At 40.1% G+C, this 18,989-nt stretch overlaps 1 protein-coding gene across 2 annotated transcripts; it reads left to right on the forward strand.

Annotated features, from left to right (window-relative positions):
- The first annotated feature begins 367 nt into the window (after positions 1 to 367).
- On the forward strand, positions 368 to 7,387 carry LOC129647556 (HLA class II histocompatibility antigen, DQ alpha 2 chain-like). Of its 2 annotated transcripts, none has more exons than XM_055574637.1 (5): positions 368 to 500; positions 3,918 to 4,166; positions 6,221 to 6,502; positions 6,738 to 6,912; positions 7,084 to 7,387. In XM_055574637.1, the coding sequence occupies exons 1-4, from the start codon at positions 419 to 421 to the stop codon at positions 6,890 to 6,892; spliced, it is 768 nt and encodes a 255-aa protein (XP_055430612.1). In that variant the 5' UTR covers positions 368 to 418; the 3' UTR covers positions 6,893 to 6,912; positions 7,084 to 7,387. The 2 variants fall into 2 exon arrangements, with proteins under 2 accessions (XP_055430612.1, XP_055430613.1); XM_055574638.1 differs by having other exon boundaries at positions 368 to 485.
- The last annotated feature ends 11,602 nt before the right edge of the window (positions 7,388 to 18,989 follow it).

Raw genomic sequence — 18,989 nt, forward strand, 5'->3', positions numbered from 1 at the left:
TTTAATAAGATTCAGGGTCTTTGTTTATATTTTTGATCTAGTTTCAGTCTATTGTTCAAATTGAGTAAATTCTATTCATCTATTCACAAGTTCACGGATTCTGTTCTCTGTCATCTCCAGTCATACACACATGTGAGAAGACTCTGATTTAACATCTTCCTTCCTTTCATATAAAAATCCCTCACATCCACTCAGAGTGGAGGCTGCATCAGAACCAGGGGATTTCCCAGTTCCTTCAGCCCCTTAGTACAAAGTCTTCAACAGGCAACTGAGGTGTCAACATAGGGGATTTTTCTGATTGGCCAAAACCTGACCCAGCCGAGTGTGGTTTGTGTGCTTTAGAGTTCCTTCTCAGGTCAGCCCTCATCATTGCTCTGCAACTCAGAACAGCAACTGCCAAGACTACCCTGAGTAGAGGATGGTCCTGAACAGAGCTCTGATTCTGGGAACCCTCGCCCTGACCACCATGATGAGCCCCAGTGGAGGTGAAGACATCGTGGGTGAGTGCACAGTTGAAGGATGTGGGGACTAGAGATGTGGAACAGGGAATCAGAGGAAAAATGAGATTGGCCTAGAAATAGTAGAGACTCCTAAAGTGTTCCCAATATTAAGTAAGTCTAAAAATTATAGTCATTCCTCGTTCAGGAAATCGGAGTCCAGATCCACTCTCTTTGCTATCCGTGCTGTTGCAGAGTTCACCAAGGTCATTACTCAGTTTCTGATATTGGATCCAGGGAATATGTCCTGGAGAGTTCTAAGGCATTCATTCACAATTGCCTCCAAGACTAGAGATATTTCCATAAGTAGATGCTTTGTTATGAAAAGTTCATGAACTGTTGCTCCTAAATATCTCTGAACAACTTTTGAAACTTTTTATATATTTCTCCCAGAGTTTATTTGAGGTAAATAGTTTCATGAATTATGAATACTGTGCAGATACAAAGAAGGGTGACCTTTTCTTAGTCTCAGATCTACATACGCTTCCATGCTGAAATCTGGCACAGGTAGGGAGGGGTAAGCGGGGCCAGCTGAGTGCCTTTACACAAGACATTTTACCACACAGTCATCATTTAATCTTAGTTTGCATATGTCACCTCACAAATAATCAAATAAAATAGGTGTATAGAAATGATTTCTAAGTATTGAAGACACATAAATATCAATGATTATTCTTATTTTTAAATTGCTAGTATCACAAGTGTATCTTCATATTTTTCTTTAACAAAGTAGAGAATATCTCTATTTTTATTTTAAAATTGAGAACTTTATGATGAAAACTTGGTGAATTAAATTATATTATTCTCAAATTGTCAACTCAAATTACTTATCTTTCAATTCTTCTAAGGAAGACCTGTAGGAGGGAAACTGATTAAGGACAAGTTAATTACATAGTCCCTTAGGCCCCTCTAGTCAAAGCTATGGTTTTTCCATGTCATGTATGGATGTGAGAGTTAGACTATAAAGAAAGCTGAGTGACGAAGAATTGATACTTTTGAACTATAGTGTTGGAGAAGATTCTTGAGAGTCCCTTGGACTGCAAGGAGATCAAAACAGTTCATCCTAAAGGAAATCAGTCTTGAATATTCATTGGAAGGACTGATGCTGAAACTGAAACTCCAATACTTTGGCCACCTGAAGCAAAGAACTGACTCTTTGGAAAAGACCCTGCTGCTGGGAAAGATTGAAGGCAAGAGGAGAAGGGGATGACAGAGGATGAGATGGTTGGATGGCATCACCGACTCGATGGATATGAGTTTGAGCAAGCTGGGGGAGTTGGTGATGGACAGGGACGCCTGGCGTGCTGCAGTCCATGCGGTCACAAAGAGTCAGACGCAACTGAGCCACTGAACTGACTTAGACCCCTCTGCCTTTGCTGTCTGCCTCTTTCCACCCTCTCTTCTTATATTCCTTTATCCTCCTTTCTTTCCAGGATCTATCCCTGGCTCATACCTCTGTTGTTTCATAGACAGGAAGAGTGGTTTTGTGAAAGACCAAAGTAAAAAGCTAGATAATTCAAAAGGAAAATGAAATGGAGTTTAATCTTCAACAACTTTATTAATCATGGCAGCTCCCATTCTAATTTTTGTGGTCGTGAAGGTTTCACCTGCTTCTCCAGAGCACTTCCGCATTTCCTCAGCATCACACAAAAGTGCCCTTGTCAGACTCAACTTACACTTTAGGCACAATAGGCACAGTGCCGAGAGCCTGCGTTGCTTGTAGGGCCCCATAAATTTATTTTTCTTTTAAAATTAGAAGAAAAAGCTTTAGGCTTGGGGGAAATATTTTAGTTTTTAATCCAACCTAAATTATATATTTTTTTTACCAGTATGGTTTTAAAACACATTTTTAATATTTGTATAAAAGTAGGGACTTACAAAAACAATAGTGCTTACAGCTCACAAATCATAAGGCCCCTCTGGTCCCCACTGATTCTGACTTTCTTATGGTTCGCTACTTTTATGTCTGTCAGATTTTCCTCAAATCTCTTTAATTCTTGAGAACATCATTTGATATTCAATACACATTTTTGAGCACACAGTTCAGCTCAGTTCAGTCACTCAGTCGTGTCTGACTCTTTGCGACCCCATGGATTGCATGCCAGCATGCCAGGATTCCCTGTCCATCACCAACTCCCAGAGCTAGCTCAAACTAATGTCCATCGAGTCGGTGATGCTATCCAACCATCTTATCCTCTGTCCCCTTCTCCTCTTGCCTTCAATCTTTCCCAGCAGCAGGGTCTTTTCCAATGAATCAGTTCTTCAGATCAGGTGGCCGAAGTATTGGAGCTTCAGCTTCAGCATCAGTCCTTCCAATGAATATTCAGGACTGATTTCCTTTAGAATGGACTGGTTGGATCTCCTTGCAGTCCAAGGGACTCTCAAGGGTCTTCTCCAACACCACAGTTCAAAAGTATCAATTCTTCAGTGCTCAGCTTTCTTTATGGTCCAACTCTCACCTCCATACATGACTAATAGAAAAGCCATAGCACAGAGCAAACTAAATTTGGGAGATTCAAAGATAAAAGATGCTTCCCTAGTGGCTCAGATGGTAAAGAATCTGCCGGCAATGCAATAGACCTGGGTTCAGTCCCCAGGTCAGGAAGATTCCCTGGAGAAGAGAATAGCAACCCATTCCAGTATTCTTGCCTGGAGAACTCCATGTACAGAGGAGCCTGGCGGGCTACAGTTCATGAGGTCACAGAGAGTCGGAAAAGACTGAGCTACTTTCACTTTCAAAGATAAAAGATGTGCTTTCTGTCCCCTACAGGGTGCACAGATTAGTGATAGAAAGAAATGGTGCAGGAAGCAGAAGGACCATTGCTGAGAAGGACAGTGGATCTATCTGAGGCTGAAACTAAAACTGACTTAGTTCCAGTTGACCCAGTGATGAGATGTTCTTTAACAACAGCTGGCAGCCCAGGACAAGTACCAGACAGAAAGGATATATGTTCATGCTCAGTCGCTCAGTCATGTCCAACTCTTTGCAACCCCATGGACTTCAGCCTGCTAGGACCCTCCATCCATGGGGATTCTCCAAGCAACAATACTGGAGTGGGTTGCCAGCCCTCCTCCAAGGGATCTTCCCAACCCATGGATTGAACCCAGGTCTCCCGCATTGCAGGTGGATTCTTTACTGTCTGAGCCACCTGGGAAGCCCATATTACATATATATTACTGTCTGCAAAAGGAGTCAAGAAGGTGAATTGCAGAGATAAGGAGGATTCATTGCAGGGCCTTTTAACTAAGTAAACAACTACCAACACTGAGCAGAGAGGAAGCAGGTGCTGGGAATTTTATCTAAAGAATGTGCCACAGATGAAGCCCACAGTGTTTTAAAGTCAATTTGTCATGTCACTTTGTTTAATAAGATTTTTTTCTCTCTGTTTTTCCACTTTCCTGCTCCTCACCCCGAATCAGCTGACCATGTTGGCATCTATGGCGTAAACATATATCAGTCTTATGGTCCCTCTGGCCAGTTCACCCATGAATTTGATGGAGATGAGCAGTTCTATGTGGACCTGGAGAAGAAGGAGACTGTCTGGAAGCTGCCCCTATTTAGCAGAATGTTAAGTTTTGACCCACAGTTTGCGCTGAGAAACATAGCTATCATGAAAGGTCACGTGGACTTCCTGACTAAATTCTCCAACTCTACTGCTGCTACCAATAGTATGTGTTCACCATTCTGCCCCTCTTTGTTGATCTACCACTTTATATCAGGCCTCACTCCCTTCTTCTTTAAGCATAGACACCCTTTACTACTTTATAAAACTCCTTTCCAAGGAGTCTCTAGATTTTCTCACAGTAATTGCTGAACCTCATCTTCTCCTATTTTACAAATCATTAGGTTGGCCAAAAGGTTCCTTCAGTTTTTTAAGTAAAAATAAAAGACATCTATTTCATTTTCACCAAAAACTTTATTGAATAACATGTTCTCCATTTTGTTGCACTACCTTCTGCCATTTTTCAGGCAAACTTCATAATTCCATCTTCCCAAAGCTTTTTATTTTTGAGCAAAGAACTGTTTCAAGTGCCTTTAACAGTCTTCCAGGGAACTGATATTTTTCCATTAAAAGAGTTTTGTAAAAACCGAAATAAATGGACATCTGAAGGCACAATGTCTGGTGAGTATGGCAGATGAATCAGAACTTCTAAGCCAAGCTGTAACAGTTTTTGCCTGGTCATCAAAGGAACATTCAGTCTTATGTTATCCTGATGGAAGATTATGCATTTTCTGTTGACTAATTTTGGTGTCTTTTCCTCGAATGCTGACTTCAGTTGATCTAGTTGGGAGCACTACTTGTTGGGATTAATTCTCTGGTTTTCCAGAAGGAGCTCATAATAGAGAACTATCTTCCAATCCCATTATATACAAAACATCACCTTCTTTGGATGAAGAGTGGCCTTTGGTGTGGTTGGTGATGGTTCATTTCACTTGTCCCACAACCTCTTCCATTCCACATTATTATACAGTACCCACTTTTCACTACCCATCACAATTTGTTTTAAAAACAGAATGTTTTCATTACATTTAGATAGAGAATCACTTGTGGAAATACGGTCAAGATTTTTTTTTGCTTATATGGAACCCAAACATGAAAAGCAACAAATGACATAACCAAGCTGGTGCAAATTATTTTCAAAGCTTGATTTGGATATTTCTAGTATATTGGTTATCTCTCAAATGGTATAATGTTGATTGTTCTCAATTAATATCTTGATTTGATCGCTATCAACTTCAACTGGTCTACCCAACTGTGGAACATTGTCTACTGAGAAATCTCTAGTACAAAACTTTGCAAACCACTTTTGACATGTTCAATCAGTCACAGCACCTTCTGCATATGCTGCACAAATATTTCAGTTGTATTTTTACCATTCTTGAAATAATCAAGCATAATACATTAAAAATGTTGCTTTTTCCCTTCCATCTTCATTATCAAAATGGCTACACAAAAATTCACCAATTTTGATAAGTTTTTTAAATGCACATTGATATGACAGCTCTTGAGAATCCCTTGGACAGTGAGAAGATCAAACCAGTAAATCCTAAAAGAAATCAACCCTGAATATTCATTTGAAGGATTGATGCTGAAGCTGAAGCTCCAATACTTTGGCCACCTGATGCAAAGACCTGACTCAGTGGAAAAGACCCTGATGCTGGGAAAGATTGAGGGCAGGAGGAGAAAGGGATGACAGAGGATGAGGTGGTGGGATGCCATCACCGACTCAATGGACATGGGTTTGAGCAAGCTCTGGGAGATGGTGAAGGACAGAGAAGCCTGGTGTGCTGCAGTCCACGGGATTGCAGAGTCGCATACAACTTAGGGACTGGACAACAACAATGACAGCTGTCACGATACAATCTAACAAAATTGTTTTGAATGAGACAACTGAGCACTACTAGAACCATGGTACAGAAAAAAATCAAATGAACCTTTTGGCCAGTGCAATATATATTCCTATGATCTCTACTCTTATAATGCAATCTTTGACTCTTTCAAAGAGAGGTCCCATAGAGTTTCTACCCCAGAAGCAGGTCCTCAAAAAGAAGAGGACAGGGATAAATCAGGGACAGTGCATACTGGCTCCAAGCAGAAGGGAAACAAGAACTCCTCCACTATCAGTCTGGGAAACATTAGTGGGAGGGCTCCCCCAGGATGCAATACAAAATCACATCAGAGCTATTCCTATTTCACATCTGTGCTGTTTCCTCACCATAGAGGTTCCTGAGGTGACTGTGTTTTCCAAGTCTCCCGTGATGCTGGGTCAGCCCAACACCCTCATCTGTCATGTGGACAACATCTTTCCCCCTGTGATCAACATCACATGGTTGAGGAACGGACACTCGGTCACAGAGGGAGTTTCTGAGACCAGTTTTCTCATCAAGAGTGATTATTCTTTCCTCAAGATCAAATATCTCACCTTTCTCCCTTCTGATGATGACATTTATGACTGCAAAGTGGAGCACTGGGGCCTGGATGAGCCACTTCTGAAACACTGGGGTATGTACAAGTTCCACCCCTTTTGGTACCTTCTTTTCTCTGTCAGGTCCAGAATATCATGTTTGTTATCCCCTAATCTTCATGGACTTAAACTTCTAGGGATTCTAAAGATAGACCTCACTCTCTTCCCTAAGCTCCATGCCCCAAGTCTGTAGAACCAACCCCTCTTCACCCCATCCCATATACACACACAGAAACACTGTATTGTGACTTCCACAAAACTTCACTTTTGCAGAGCCTGAGATTCCAGCCCCTATGTCAGAGCTGACAGAGACTGTGGTCTGTACCCTGGGGTTGACCGTGGGCCTCGTGGGCATTACGGTAGGCACCATCTTCATCATCCAAGGCCTGCGCTCAGGTGACCCTTCCAGACACCAGGGGCCCTTGTGAGTCACCCTCCAGAAGAACAGGTAAGAATTCAGATGTGTTAAGAACTGAAGACTGTACAGCAGGAAGGAAAGTGAGAGGAGGTTGTGGACACAAATGTGGTTGAAAAGTTGTAGAATAGGGAAAGGGCAAGATGATGGCACAGAAGCCACTTAGGACCCACAAATCTTGATCTTATGCCTGTCTTATTGCAGATGCACTGCCCATCTATGTGGATATGCCAGAAGACTGGATATGCCAGATGACCTAGAACTATTTTCGGGCCAAATTCATCATATACCTTCTCTCCTCCTACACTTCTCCTCCCACTTTTTTCCTCTGGGAGTTAAGATGCTATATCATCTCACATACCCTCAGAATTCTCTCCCTGACCTTCTAGTACTTTTTCTTTTTTCAATTATCACCTCCTATGGAATCTCTGAGATATCCCACTCAGCAGCCTAATTCTCCAATGGCCTTTAGCTAATGTATCTATGGAAGCAATAAATCTCTTTATGTGGTCTTTACCGGTGGTTTTTTTTTTTTCTGTCTCTCATCTCAGGGCTGACTAGGACCATGCCTCTTATGCTTTCAGTTCAGTTCAGTCACTCAGTCGTGTCCGACTCCTTGCAACCCCATGAATCGCAGCACGCCAGGCCTCCCTGTCCATCACCAACTCCCAGAGTTCACTCAGACTCACATCCATCGAGTCAGTGATGCCATCCAGCCATCTCATCCTCTGTCATCCCCTTCTCCTACTGCCCCCTCCCAACATCAGAGTCTTTTCCAATAAGTCAACTCTTCGCATGAGGTGGCCAAAGTACTGGAGCTTCAGCTGTAGCATCATTCCTTCCAAAGAAATCCCAGGGCTGATCTCCTTCAGAATAGGCTGGTTGGATCTCCTTGCAGTCCAAGGGACTCTCAAGAGTCTTCTCCAACACCACAGTTCAAAAGCAGCAATTCTTCGGTGCTCAGCTTTCTTCACAGTCCAACTCTCACATCCATACAGGACCACTGGAAAAACCATAGCCTTGACTAGACAGACCTTTGTTGGCAAAGTAACATCTCTGCTTTTCAATATACTATCTAGGTTGGTCATAACTTTCCTTCCAAGGAGTAAGCGTCTTTTAATTTCATGGCTGCAGTCACCATCTTCAGTGATTTTGGGGCCCAAAAACATAAAGTCTAACACTGTTTCCACTGTCCCCCCATCTATTTCCCATGAAGTGATGGGACCAGATGCCATGATCTTCATTTTCTGAATGTTGAGTTTTAAGCCAACTTTTTCACTCTCCTCTTTCACCTTCATCAAGAGGCTTTTTAGTTCCTCTTCACTTTCTGCTATAAGGGTGGTGTCATCTTCATATCTGAGGTTATTGATATTTCTCCCGGCAATCTTGATTCCAGCTTATGCTTCTTCCAGTCCAGCATTTCTCATGATGTACTCTGCATATAAATAAGTTAAATAATATCCCACTAAAAACCCTGCAAGTTAAATAAGCAGGGTGACAATACACAGCCTTGACATACTCCTTTCCCAATTTGGAACCAGTCTGTTTTTCCATGTCCAGTTCTAACTGTTGCTTCCTGACCTGCATACAAATTTCTCAAGAGGCAGGTCAGGTGGTCTGGTGTTCCCATCTCTTGAAGAATTTTCCACAGGTTATTGTGATCCACACAGTCAAAGGCTTTGGCATAGTCAATAAAGCAGAAATAGATGTTTTTCTGGAACTCTCTTGCTTTTTCGATGATCCAGCGGATGTTGGCAATTTGGTCTCTGGTTCCTCTGCCTTTTCTAAAACCAGCTTGAACAACTGGAAGTTCATGGTTCACGTATTGCTGAAGCCTGGCTTGGAGAATTTTGAGCATTACCTTGCTAGCAAGTGAGATGAGTGCAATTGTGCTGTAGTTTGAGCATTCTTTGGCATTGCCTTTCCTTGGGACTGGAATAAAAACTGACCTTTTCCAGTCCTGTGGCCACTGCTGAGTTTTCCAAATGTGCTGGCATATTGAGTGCAGCACTTTCACAGCATCATCTTTCAGGATTTGAAAGAGCTCAACTGGAATTCCATCACCTCCACTAACTTTGTTTGTAGTGATACTTTCTAAGGCCCACTTGACTTCACATTCCAGGATGTCTGGCTCTAGGTGAGTGATGCCACACCATTGTGATTACTTGGGTCATGAAGATCTTTTTTGTATAGTTCTTCTGTGTATTCTTGCCACCTCTTCTTAATATCTTCTGTTTCTGTTAGGTCCATACCATTTCTGTCCTTTATCGAGCCCATCTTTGCATGAAATCTTCCCTCTAATTTTCTTGAAGAGATCTCTAGTCTTTCCCATTCTGTTGTTTTCCTCTATTTCTTTACATTGATCACTGAGAAAGGCTTTCTTATCTCTTCTTGCTATTCTTTGGAACTCTGCATTCAGATGCTTATATCTTTCCTTTTCTCCTTTGCTTTTCACTTTTCTTCTTTTCACAGCTATTTGTAAGCCCTCCCCAGACACCATTTTGGTTTTTTGCATTTCTTTGCCATGGGGATGGTCTTTATCCCTGTCTCCTGTACAATGTCATGAACCTCTGTCCATAGTTCATCAGGCACTCTATCTATCAGATCTAGTCCCTTAAATCTATTTCTCACTTCCACTGTATAATCATAAGGGATTTGATTTAGGTCATACCTGAATGGTCTAGTGGTTTTCCCTACTTTCTTCAGTTTCAGTCTGAATTTGGCAATAAGGAGTTCATGGTCTGAGCCACAGTCAGCTCCTGGTCTTGTTTTTGTTGACTGTAAAGAGCTTCTTCATCTTTGGCTGCAAAGAATATAATCAATCTGATTTTGGTGTTGACCATCTGGTGATGTCCATGTGTAGAGTCTTCTCTTGTGTTGTTGGAAGAGGGTGTTTGCTATGACCAGTGCCTTTTCTTGGCAAAACTCCATTAGTCTTTGCCCTGCTTCATTCCGTATTCCAAGGCCAAATTTGCCTGTTACTCCAGGTGTTTCTTGACTTCCTACTTTTGCTTTCCATTCCCCTATAATGAAAAGGACATCTTTTTTGGGTGTTAGTTCTAAAATGTCTTGTAGGTCTTCATAGAACCGTTCAACTTCAGCTTCTTCAGCATTACTGGTTGGGGCATAGACTTGGATTACTGTGATATTGAATGGTTTGCCTTGGAAACAAACAGAGATCATTCTGTCATTTTTGAGATTGCATTCAAGTACTGCATTTTGAACTCTTTTGTTGACCATGATGGCTACTCCATTTCTTCTAAGGAATTCCTGCCCACAGTAGTAGATATAATGGTCATCGGAGTTAAATTCACCCATTCCAGTCCATTTCAGTTTGCTGATTCCTAGAATGTTGACATTCACTCTTGCCATCTCTTGTTTGACCACTTCCAATTCATGGACCTGACATTCCAGGTTCCTATGCAATATTGCTCTTTACAGCATCGGACCTTGCTTCTATCACCAGTCACAACCACAGCTGGGTATTGTTTTTGCTTTGGCTCCATCCCTTCATTCTTTCTGGAGTTATTTCTCCACTGATCTCCAGTAGCATATTGGGCACCTACTGACCTGGGGAGTTCCTCTTTCAGTATCCTATAATTTTGCCTTTTCATACTGTTCATGGGGTTCTCAAGGCAAGAATACTGAAGTGGTTTGCCATTCCCTTCTCCAGTGGAGCACATTCTGTCAGACCTCTCCACCATGACCCGCCCGTCTTGGGTGGCCCCATGGGCATGGCTTAGTTTCATTGAGTTAGACAAGGCTGTGGTCAGAAGGGGCGGTGGTGAGGAGATACCCCTCGTCCAAGGTTAAGGAGCAGCAGCTGTGCTTTGCTGGAGCAGCCGTGAAGAGATATCCCACGTCCAAGGTAAGAGAAACCCAAGTAAGACGGTGGGTGTTGCAAGAGGGCATCAGAGGGCAGACACACTGAAACCATAATCACAAAAAACTAGTCAATCTAATCACACTAGGACCACAGCCTTGTCTAACTCTTATGCTTTAAGTCTGTTTAATCTCTTTTCCCAGATTACGTTGCATACCCAGTAAGAGGAGTGACCTGTATAGACTGATATTTTCCTATCTTGTTGTTGTTGTTTAGTCACTAAGTCATGTCCAAATCTTTGCAACTCTATGTACCATGCTCTTCTGTCCATGGAATTTCCTAGGCAGGAATACTAGGGTGGGTTGCCATTTCCTTCTCCAGGGGATCTTCTCAATCCAGGAATTGAATTTGTGTCTCCTGCGTTGGCAGGTGAATTCTTTACTACTGAACCACCAGAGAAGCCCATTTTGCTGCCTTAGCTGAGGTAAATATTTCTGTCTTCCTTTTGTTCCCATTCTTGGTCACTGCCACCCACCCCCCAATTTGGGCATCGGTGAAAGTAATATATACCCTTTGCCTTTGGTGTAGATTTGTTCAAAATCAAAAACTATTAAGTTCATTTGTACTGATTTTAATATTACTTTTAAAGTTATGATAGAAGAATGTTAGGAGAAAGGAATCTTGAATCTCAAAAGTATCAAGAGTCAAAATTAGTTTCCAAAACTTTTAATTTTTAACTAATGAATAGTGATAGAAGAAGTTTTCTTCTCCCCTCCTCACACTTGAAAAGATAAGAATTATCTAGGCAGGCAAACAAATGCAAGTTTGTTAGGAAAACATTAGAATAAGACAATAAAGCAGGTATCTGAGAAGGACCAAATATATTGTCCTTAGTTAGGGTTAGTAACAACAGGAAAAGGGATGGGGTAGAAACCACAGACATATTTAAGAACACAGGTATAGTTTGCCTTATCTCTTACATGAATTCCTGCTAGAAAACCACATAGACTTCCTGACATGGCATGTGCAGGACAGTAGTGTGAATATGGCTGCAGAATGTTCCTAGGAAAATAAGCCTAAGCCTGGTTCACTGAATCTCTGTGCATTGCTTTGAACCTGAAGAACAACAAAACACCCCAATATCTCCAGCCCCTGCCCCTCACCCCTCCTGGCTGAGGGAAGCATAAACCTACAAGGGAGAAATCCCAGGAGGGACAATACAATTGAAGAAATGTAGCAGCGACTATGGGCACTGCATCCTCCTCTAGAGTCTCTGCCTCTTAGTGAAACTCCATTCTCTGACTCTCCTGCATGTGTCCAAGACCTCACTCTTGGGAGTGTATGTGACTTGGCTTGAAGTCATTTTTGCCCTTGAAAATGTTATAGGCACTTGCCTCAGTCTTTCCACTCTGCAGTTACTAATTTCATATTTTGCATTGCAGATGGTATTGTGAAACAGCTATGAAATGTATGAGACTGTATCTACCCATGTCATCTATATCAGTGAGCTTAAAATATAAATGGGAACTAAAGACACAATATGAACACAGTAATTGATACAGCAGAGTTTGGTACATGCTGCATGAGTACTAAGTTGCTTCAGTCATGTCCAACCCTTTGCGACCTGATAGACTGTAGTCCACCAGGTTCATCTGTCCATGGGATTCTCAAGGCAAGAATACTGGAGTGGGTTGCCATGTTCTCCTTCAGGGGATCTTCCCAACCCAGGGCCTGAACCCACTACTCCCTGCATTGACAGGTGGGTTCTTTACCACTAGTGCTACCTGAGAAGCCCAGAGCTTGAAGCAAAGAAACCTAAATCCAAACCCAGGACTCAGTGCTTTATAGCTAGTATTTAAAAACACTGGCAAAGTATCTAACATGAGTCTTATTTTTTCATATCCATAAGGTGAGAATGATAATACTGATACTTTCTTTGCAGAGTTATTAACAGGATTTAAATAATCTTGTTATGTAGGAAATCCTTTACACATAGTATACAAATACATTTTAAACATTGCTAGTTATAATTAATTTATTTAAAAGAATGGATTATATTACACGAAACGCATTTTTGTTTCTCCGAGTCCTTTAATGACTTATGAGATTCAAACATAGAATTAAAGATGAATTTCTTTTCATATGTTATTGGAGAATTTTTTCCTCTCCAGAATGAGGGAGGCTGAGAGAATAGATAGTGTATAGTGAGTGATCAGTGATATATCATTGGTCAAGGGGTTGTTAAAAGAACTCTTAGGGCAAGTTGTAATACTTTATTTTGAATTTTTACTCTCTAATAAAAGATACGTACTTTCCTTATGCTTATAAAGTTTTAGCCAAGCTATTTTATTTTATTATTTAGTTAAGCTATTTTATATGCTTTATAAAACAGATCTTTATCCATGCTTACTTTGAGAAGCAGGTGGAAGATTAAAAGCTTCCTGTGAGGTAGAAGCAAGAGAATAATTCAAAATACAGACCAAGAATTAGTAAACACAAGGAACGTGAACCAGAGGTCATCATGAAAATGTAGGTAAAAGAGCACAGAGGATTTTAGGACAGTGGAACTATTCTGCATGATACCACAGTGGTGGATCCATGTCATTATACATTTTTCCAAACCCATATAATGTACTATATCAAGAATGAACCCTAATGTAAACTATAGACTTTAAGTGATAATGATGTGTCAATGTAGGTCCATCAATTGTAACAAATATACCACATTCTCTGTTAGGAGATGTTGATAAGAGGGGAAGTTATGCATAGTAAAGGCAGGGGATATGTGGGAAATCTCTGTATCATCCATCTAATTTTGCTGTATACCTAAAACTGCTCTAAAATAAGTATATTTAAAATAATAATATAAAATATTATCAATCATGATCCTAAATGTATAAAATAAAAATTTTAGCATGAAATGAAAAAAATGTAGGTTACCTAAAAATACATAAATTTGCTGAGAATTATTTTGGCAATAGAATTTCAAATGTTATGTAAATGGAATGACTCATGAGGTAATAACCCATAATTTTGGAGACGGCATTGTATATTTATGTATGTGTGTTATAGTAATATAAAGTTATATTGAATATCACCAGTGTCCCAGAAATATACAAGTGCTGTCCTTCACAGATTCCTTCCCCAGAACATACTAAGAAAAGCAAATTTTTGGTAAGTGCATTTTATTAAAGAGATTTATTCAAGAAGTCTTTATGTAAGTTTTAAAATAACAAGAAAGAAAGTGAAAGTCACTCAGTCGTGTCTGACTCCTTGCAATCCCATAGACTGTAACCAATGGAATTCTCCAGGCCAGAATATTGGAATAGGTAGCCTTTCTCTTCTCCAGGGGATCTTCCCAACCCAGGGATCGAAGCCAAGTCTCTCGCATTGCAGGCAGATTCTTTACCAACTGAGCGTCCAGGGAAGCCCAAGAATTCTGGAGTGGGCAGCTTATCCCTTCTCCAACAGATCTTTCCAACCCAGGAATCAAACTAGGGTCTCCTTCATTGAAGGCAGATTATTTACCAACTGAGCTATCAAGGAAGCCCAAGTTTAAAATAGCAAAACTAAAACTAAGTCTAAAAAATAAGAGTAAATATTTAATTTTGTCAATCAAAAGTTAAAAGTGGTATCACCACATGACATTACTGTAAAAAAGCTCATAATCAGTCCTCATGGTTTAAATTTGTGATTTTTGAACAATCATATGATTTATTTAAATTATTTCAGATTGCATGCATGAAGTATGACTATTATTATTTAATATGCTTCTATTTTCAATTTACATAATTGAAAATTACATAAAATATCTCAGGTTTGTAGCTACTACATACAAAATAAGGATTTTGAAGGACTTAATTTTACAAATCAAGCACTTTACACACAGCCTGGCACAAAGTAAGCAGTCAGTGTGTGCATACTCAGTCGTGTTCAACTCTATGAGACCTCAAGGACTATAGACCACCAGTCTCCTCTGTCCATGGGATTTTCCAAGCAAGAATACTGCAGTGGGTTGCCATTTCCTCTTCCAGGGGATCTTCCCAACCCAGGAACAGAACTCATGACTCCAGTGTCTCTGCATTGGCAGGTAGATTCTTTACCACTGAGCCACCTGGGAAACCCAAGTAAGCAGTCAACAGATGCTAACAACTGGTGTTACTGCCATTTTCTAGAACCTAAACCACAAACCTCATGGTGAATTACATTACAGGGATGCAGCCCACAAAATCCTGCATAAGCGAAGTACAGCTGGACAAAAAACTGCACTTCTTTAGCAAATAATTAGAAAAGAAAAATTGAGATCAGAGAAACTATACATTAAAATAATAAAATATATCAACTAAATGCTAGGTTTTTTTCATATTCATATTCAAACAAAACAACTGTTAAAAAATTATTGTGAAACAGTCAGAAATGTTGAATACTGAACATATTAAGGAATTATTTATCTGATTTTAGGTGCAGTGATGACATTATTATAGTTGTGTTTCTAAAGTGTCATTATATTTCATATTTTCATAATAAAATATTATGAATGAAATGATAAAACTTTGAGATTATCTTCCAAATAATCCAGTTTGCATGTGAGATTAAGTAAATGGGTTTACAAAATTTCCCATGACTTGATAATTCTATTTACTTATTTTTGGGCTGCACTGGATCTTCACTGCTTTGGGTGAGCTTTCAGTAGTTGCAGCGAGTGGGGGCTCCCCTTCATTGCAGTGTTCAGGCTCTAAATGCTTGCACTTCAGTAGTTGCAGTATGAGGACTCAGTGGTTGCAGCTCCCAGGCTCTAGAGCATGGGCTCAGTAGTTGTGGCGCACTGGCTTTGCCTGGGCTTAATTGCTCCATGGCAAGTGGAATCTTCCTAGGTCAGGGATTGAACCCATGTCCCCTGAACTGGCAGGCAGGGAAGGCATGTCCCACTGCACCACCAGGGAAGTTCCTTGATAATTTTAAAACTGGACTATTGATACAGGATACTTTTCTCCCTTACCACTGAACAGAGTTGAAATTTTCCATAATACAAAGTTTTTTTTTTAATTATTTTGGGAAAGTTAAAAAAAATAAAAAGTAGGCCAAGAAGCACACTCTTTGAAGTTATATTGGCTTTTACAGTTTTCCTCAGGTTTACAACACTGAGGAAATCTTGAGTATACAAATGCTAATCCAAACTATAGGAAACTCTCAGAAATGTAACCCTAAAGAATATGTATGCAGTAAGGAATAATAGCAAAAGAAAGCAAAGTAACATTTCCTTTATTATTGGTTGGATTAATCCCCAAACTTTGTCAATATAATAATTAATTCAATAAATAATGCAAAATGGCCAAGTACAAGTGTTGCAATACATACCCCACTATGTTCTCAGTGTATTAAAATAATGTAAAAACAGACATATCCATTGTCTTCAAAGAATGTCCAGTCCACTGGGAGGAAATGTACACATATAAAATAATTCCACGAAGCCATAATCACAAGCTCTGAAGAATTTACAATGGAAAATAAAAAGATAACACAAGAGAGTATTCCACAGATACCAGGTTTAATTTGGTAGGGTTTAGGGAAGACTTTAAGAAATTTATCTTGAGATGAAATAAGATGATGGTGAACTATGGACGGAGGTCCGTGACATTGTACAGGAGACAGGGATCCAGACCATTTCCATGGGAAAGAAATGCAAAAAAGCAAAATGGCTGTCTGAGGAGGCCTTACAAATAGCTGTGGAAACAAGAGAAGTGAAAATCAAAGGAGAAAAGGAAAGATTTAAGCATCTGAATGCAGAGTTCCAAAGAATAGCAAGGAGAGATAAGAAAGGCTTCCTCAGGAATCAATGCAAAGAAATACAGGAAAACATCAGATTGGGAAAGACTAGTGATCTCTTCAAGAAAATTAGAGACACCAAGGGAACATTTCATGCAAAGATGGGCTTGATAAAGGACAGAAATGGTATGGACCTAACAGAAACAGAAGATATTAAGAAGAGGTGGCAAGAATACACAGAACTGTACAAAAAAGATCTTCACAACCCAGATAATCATGATGGTGTGATCACTCACCTAAAGCCAGACATCCTGGAATGTGAAGTCAAGTGGGCCTTAGGAAGCATCACTATGAACAAAGCTAGTGGAGGTGATGGAATTCCAGTTGAGCTATTTCAAATCCTGAAAGATGATGCTGTGAAAGTGCTGCACTCAATATGCCAGCACATTTGGAAAACTCAGCAGTGGCCACAGGACTGGAAAAGGTCAGTTTTCATTCCAATCCCAAAGAAAGGCAATGCCAAAGAATGCTCAAACTACCACACATTTCACTCATCTCACACGCTAGTAAAGTAATGCTCAAAATTCTCCAAGCCAGGCTTCAGCAATATGTGAACCATGACCTTGCTGATGTTCAAGCTGGTTTTAGAAAAGGCAGAGGAACCAGAGATCAAATTGCCAATATCCACTGGATCATCAAAAAAGCAAGAGAGTTCCAGAAAAACATCTGTTTCTGCTTTATTGACTATGCCAAAGCCTTTGAATGTGTGAATCACCACAAACTGTGGAAAATTCTGAAAGAGATGGGAATACCAGACCACCTGACCTGCCCTCCTGAGAAATCTGTATGCAGGTCAGGAAGCAACAGTTAGAACTGCACATGGAACAACAGACTGGTTCCAAATTGGGAAAGGAGTACATCAAGGCTGTATATTGTCACCCTGCTTATTTAACTTATATGCAGAGTACATCATAAGAACGCAGGGCTGGAAGAAGCACAAGCTGGAATCAAGATTGCCGGGAGAAATATAAAGAACCTCAGCTATGCAGATGACACCACCCTTATGGCAGAAAGTGAAGAGGAACTAAAAAGCCTCTTGATGAAGGTGAAAGAAGAGAGTGAAAAAGTTGGCTTAAAGCTCAACATTCAGAAAACTAACATCATGGCATCTGGTCCCATGAATTCATGAGAAACAGGTGGGGAAACAGTAGAAACAGTGTTAGACTTTATTTTGGGGGGCTCCAAAATCTCTGCAGATGGTGATTGCAGCCATGAAGTTAAAAGACGCTCACTCCTTGGAAGAAAAGTTATGACCAACCTAGATAGCATATTCAAAAGCAGAGACATTACTTTGCCAACAAAGGTCCGTCTAGTCAAGGCTATGGTTTTTCCAGTAGTCGTGTATGGATGTGAGAGTTGGACTGTGAAGAAAGCTGAGCACCAAAGAATTGCTGCTTTTGAACTGTGGTGTTGGAGAAGACTCTTGTGAGTCCCTTGGACTGCAAGGAGATCCAACCAGTCCATCCTAAAGGAGATCAGTCCTGGGTGTTCATTGGAAGGACTGATGTTGAAGCAGAAACTCCAGTACTTTGGCCACCTCATGCGAAGAGTTGACTCATTGGAAAAGACCCTGATGCTGGGAGGGGTTGGGGGCAGGAGGAGAAGGGAGGACAGGGGATGAGATGGCTGGATGGCATCACCAACTCGATGGACATGAGTTTGGGTGGACTCTGGGAGTTGGTGATGGACAGGGAAGCCTGGCATGCTGAGGTTCACGGAGTTGAAAGGAGTCAGACAAAACTGAGCGACTGAACTGACTGAACTGAACTGATAGTATATGGAGAACAAGGGTAAGGAGGACAGAGCAAATGTTTGAGAAAATCTTGCAATATGAAAGAGAAGATGAGAATGAAATGAAAATTATCATAGACTTAGTAGAGGAAGTTCGTGTAAGAGCAAATAAAGTTGTTTAAAACTTTAAAGTCTTTCTAATTAGAAGTATTAGAAGGGAAAATTATCGCATATATAAAAGCAATAATGATCGTTAAAATGAAAAAATTAGTAGAAAACTTAGAAAATTAAATTAAGACAATCTCTCTGAAATTCTTCTTAAAAAGTCAAAGAAATGTAATGTATGGTAGAAAAGATAAGACATAGAAAATAGACCCAGGAAATCTATTGTTGTTGTTACATCAAGTAACAAAGCTAGAGAGAGAAACAGAAAATTAAAAGGGAATATCACCAAAGCAAATAATAAGGGGAAATTTTTTAGATATAAAGGAATAAAGTCTTTACATGAAAGAGGACTGTCAGACATATAGCAAATTTAATGGGAAAAGAAAAAGAAAAAAACCTCTTTCCTAAATACATCATTAAAATTTTTTCAGAAGCTCAAGCTTTAACAGAAGACCATAAAATATCCTAGTGGAGGCAAAAAATTAAAACAAACTGGCAACAGACAAAAAGTCAGACTGCCAGATACTTCTATCATTAAAATAATGAGAAAAATCAGAAGGTTCTA

This window comes from Bubalus kerabau, chromosome 3 (genome assembly GCF_029407905.1).
Source record: "Bubalus kerabau isolate K-KA32 ecotype Philippines breed swamp buffalo chromosome 3, PCC_UOA_SB_1v2, whole genome shotgun sequence".
Taxonomy (NCBI): domain Eukaryota; kingdom Metazoa; phylum Chordata; class Mammalia; order Artiodactyla; family Bovidae; genus Bubalus; species Bubalus kerabau.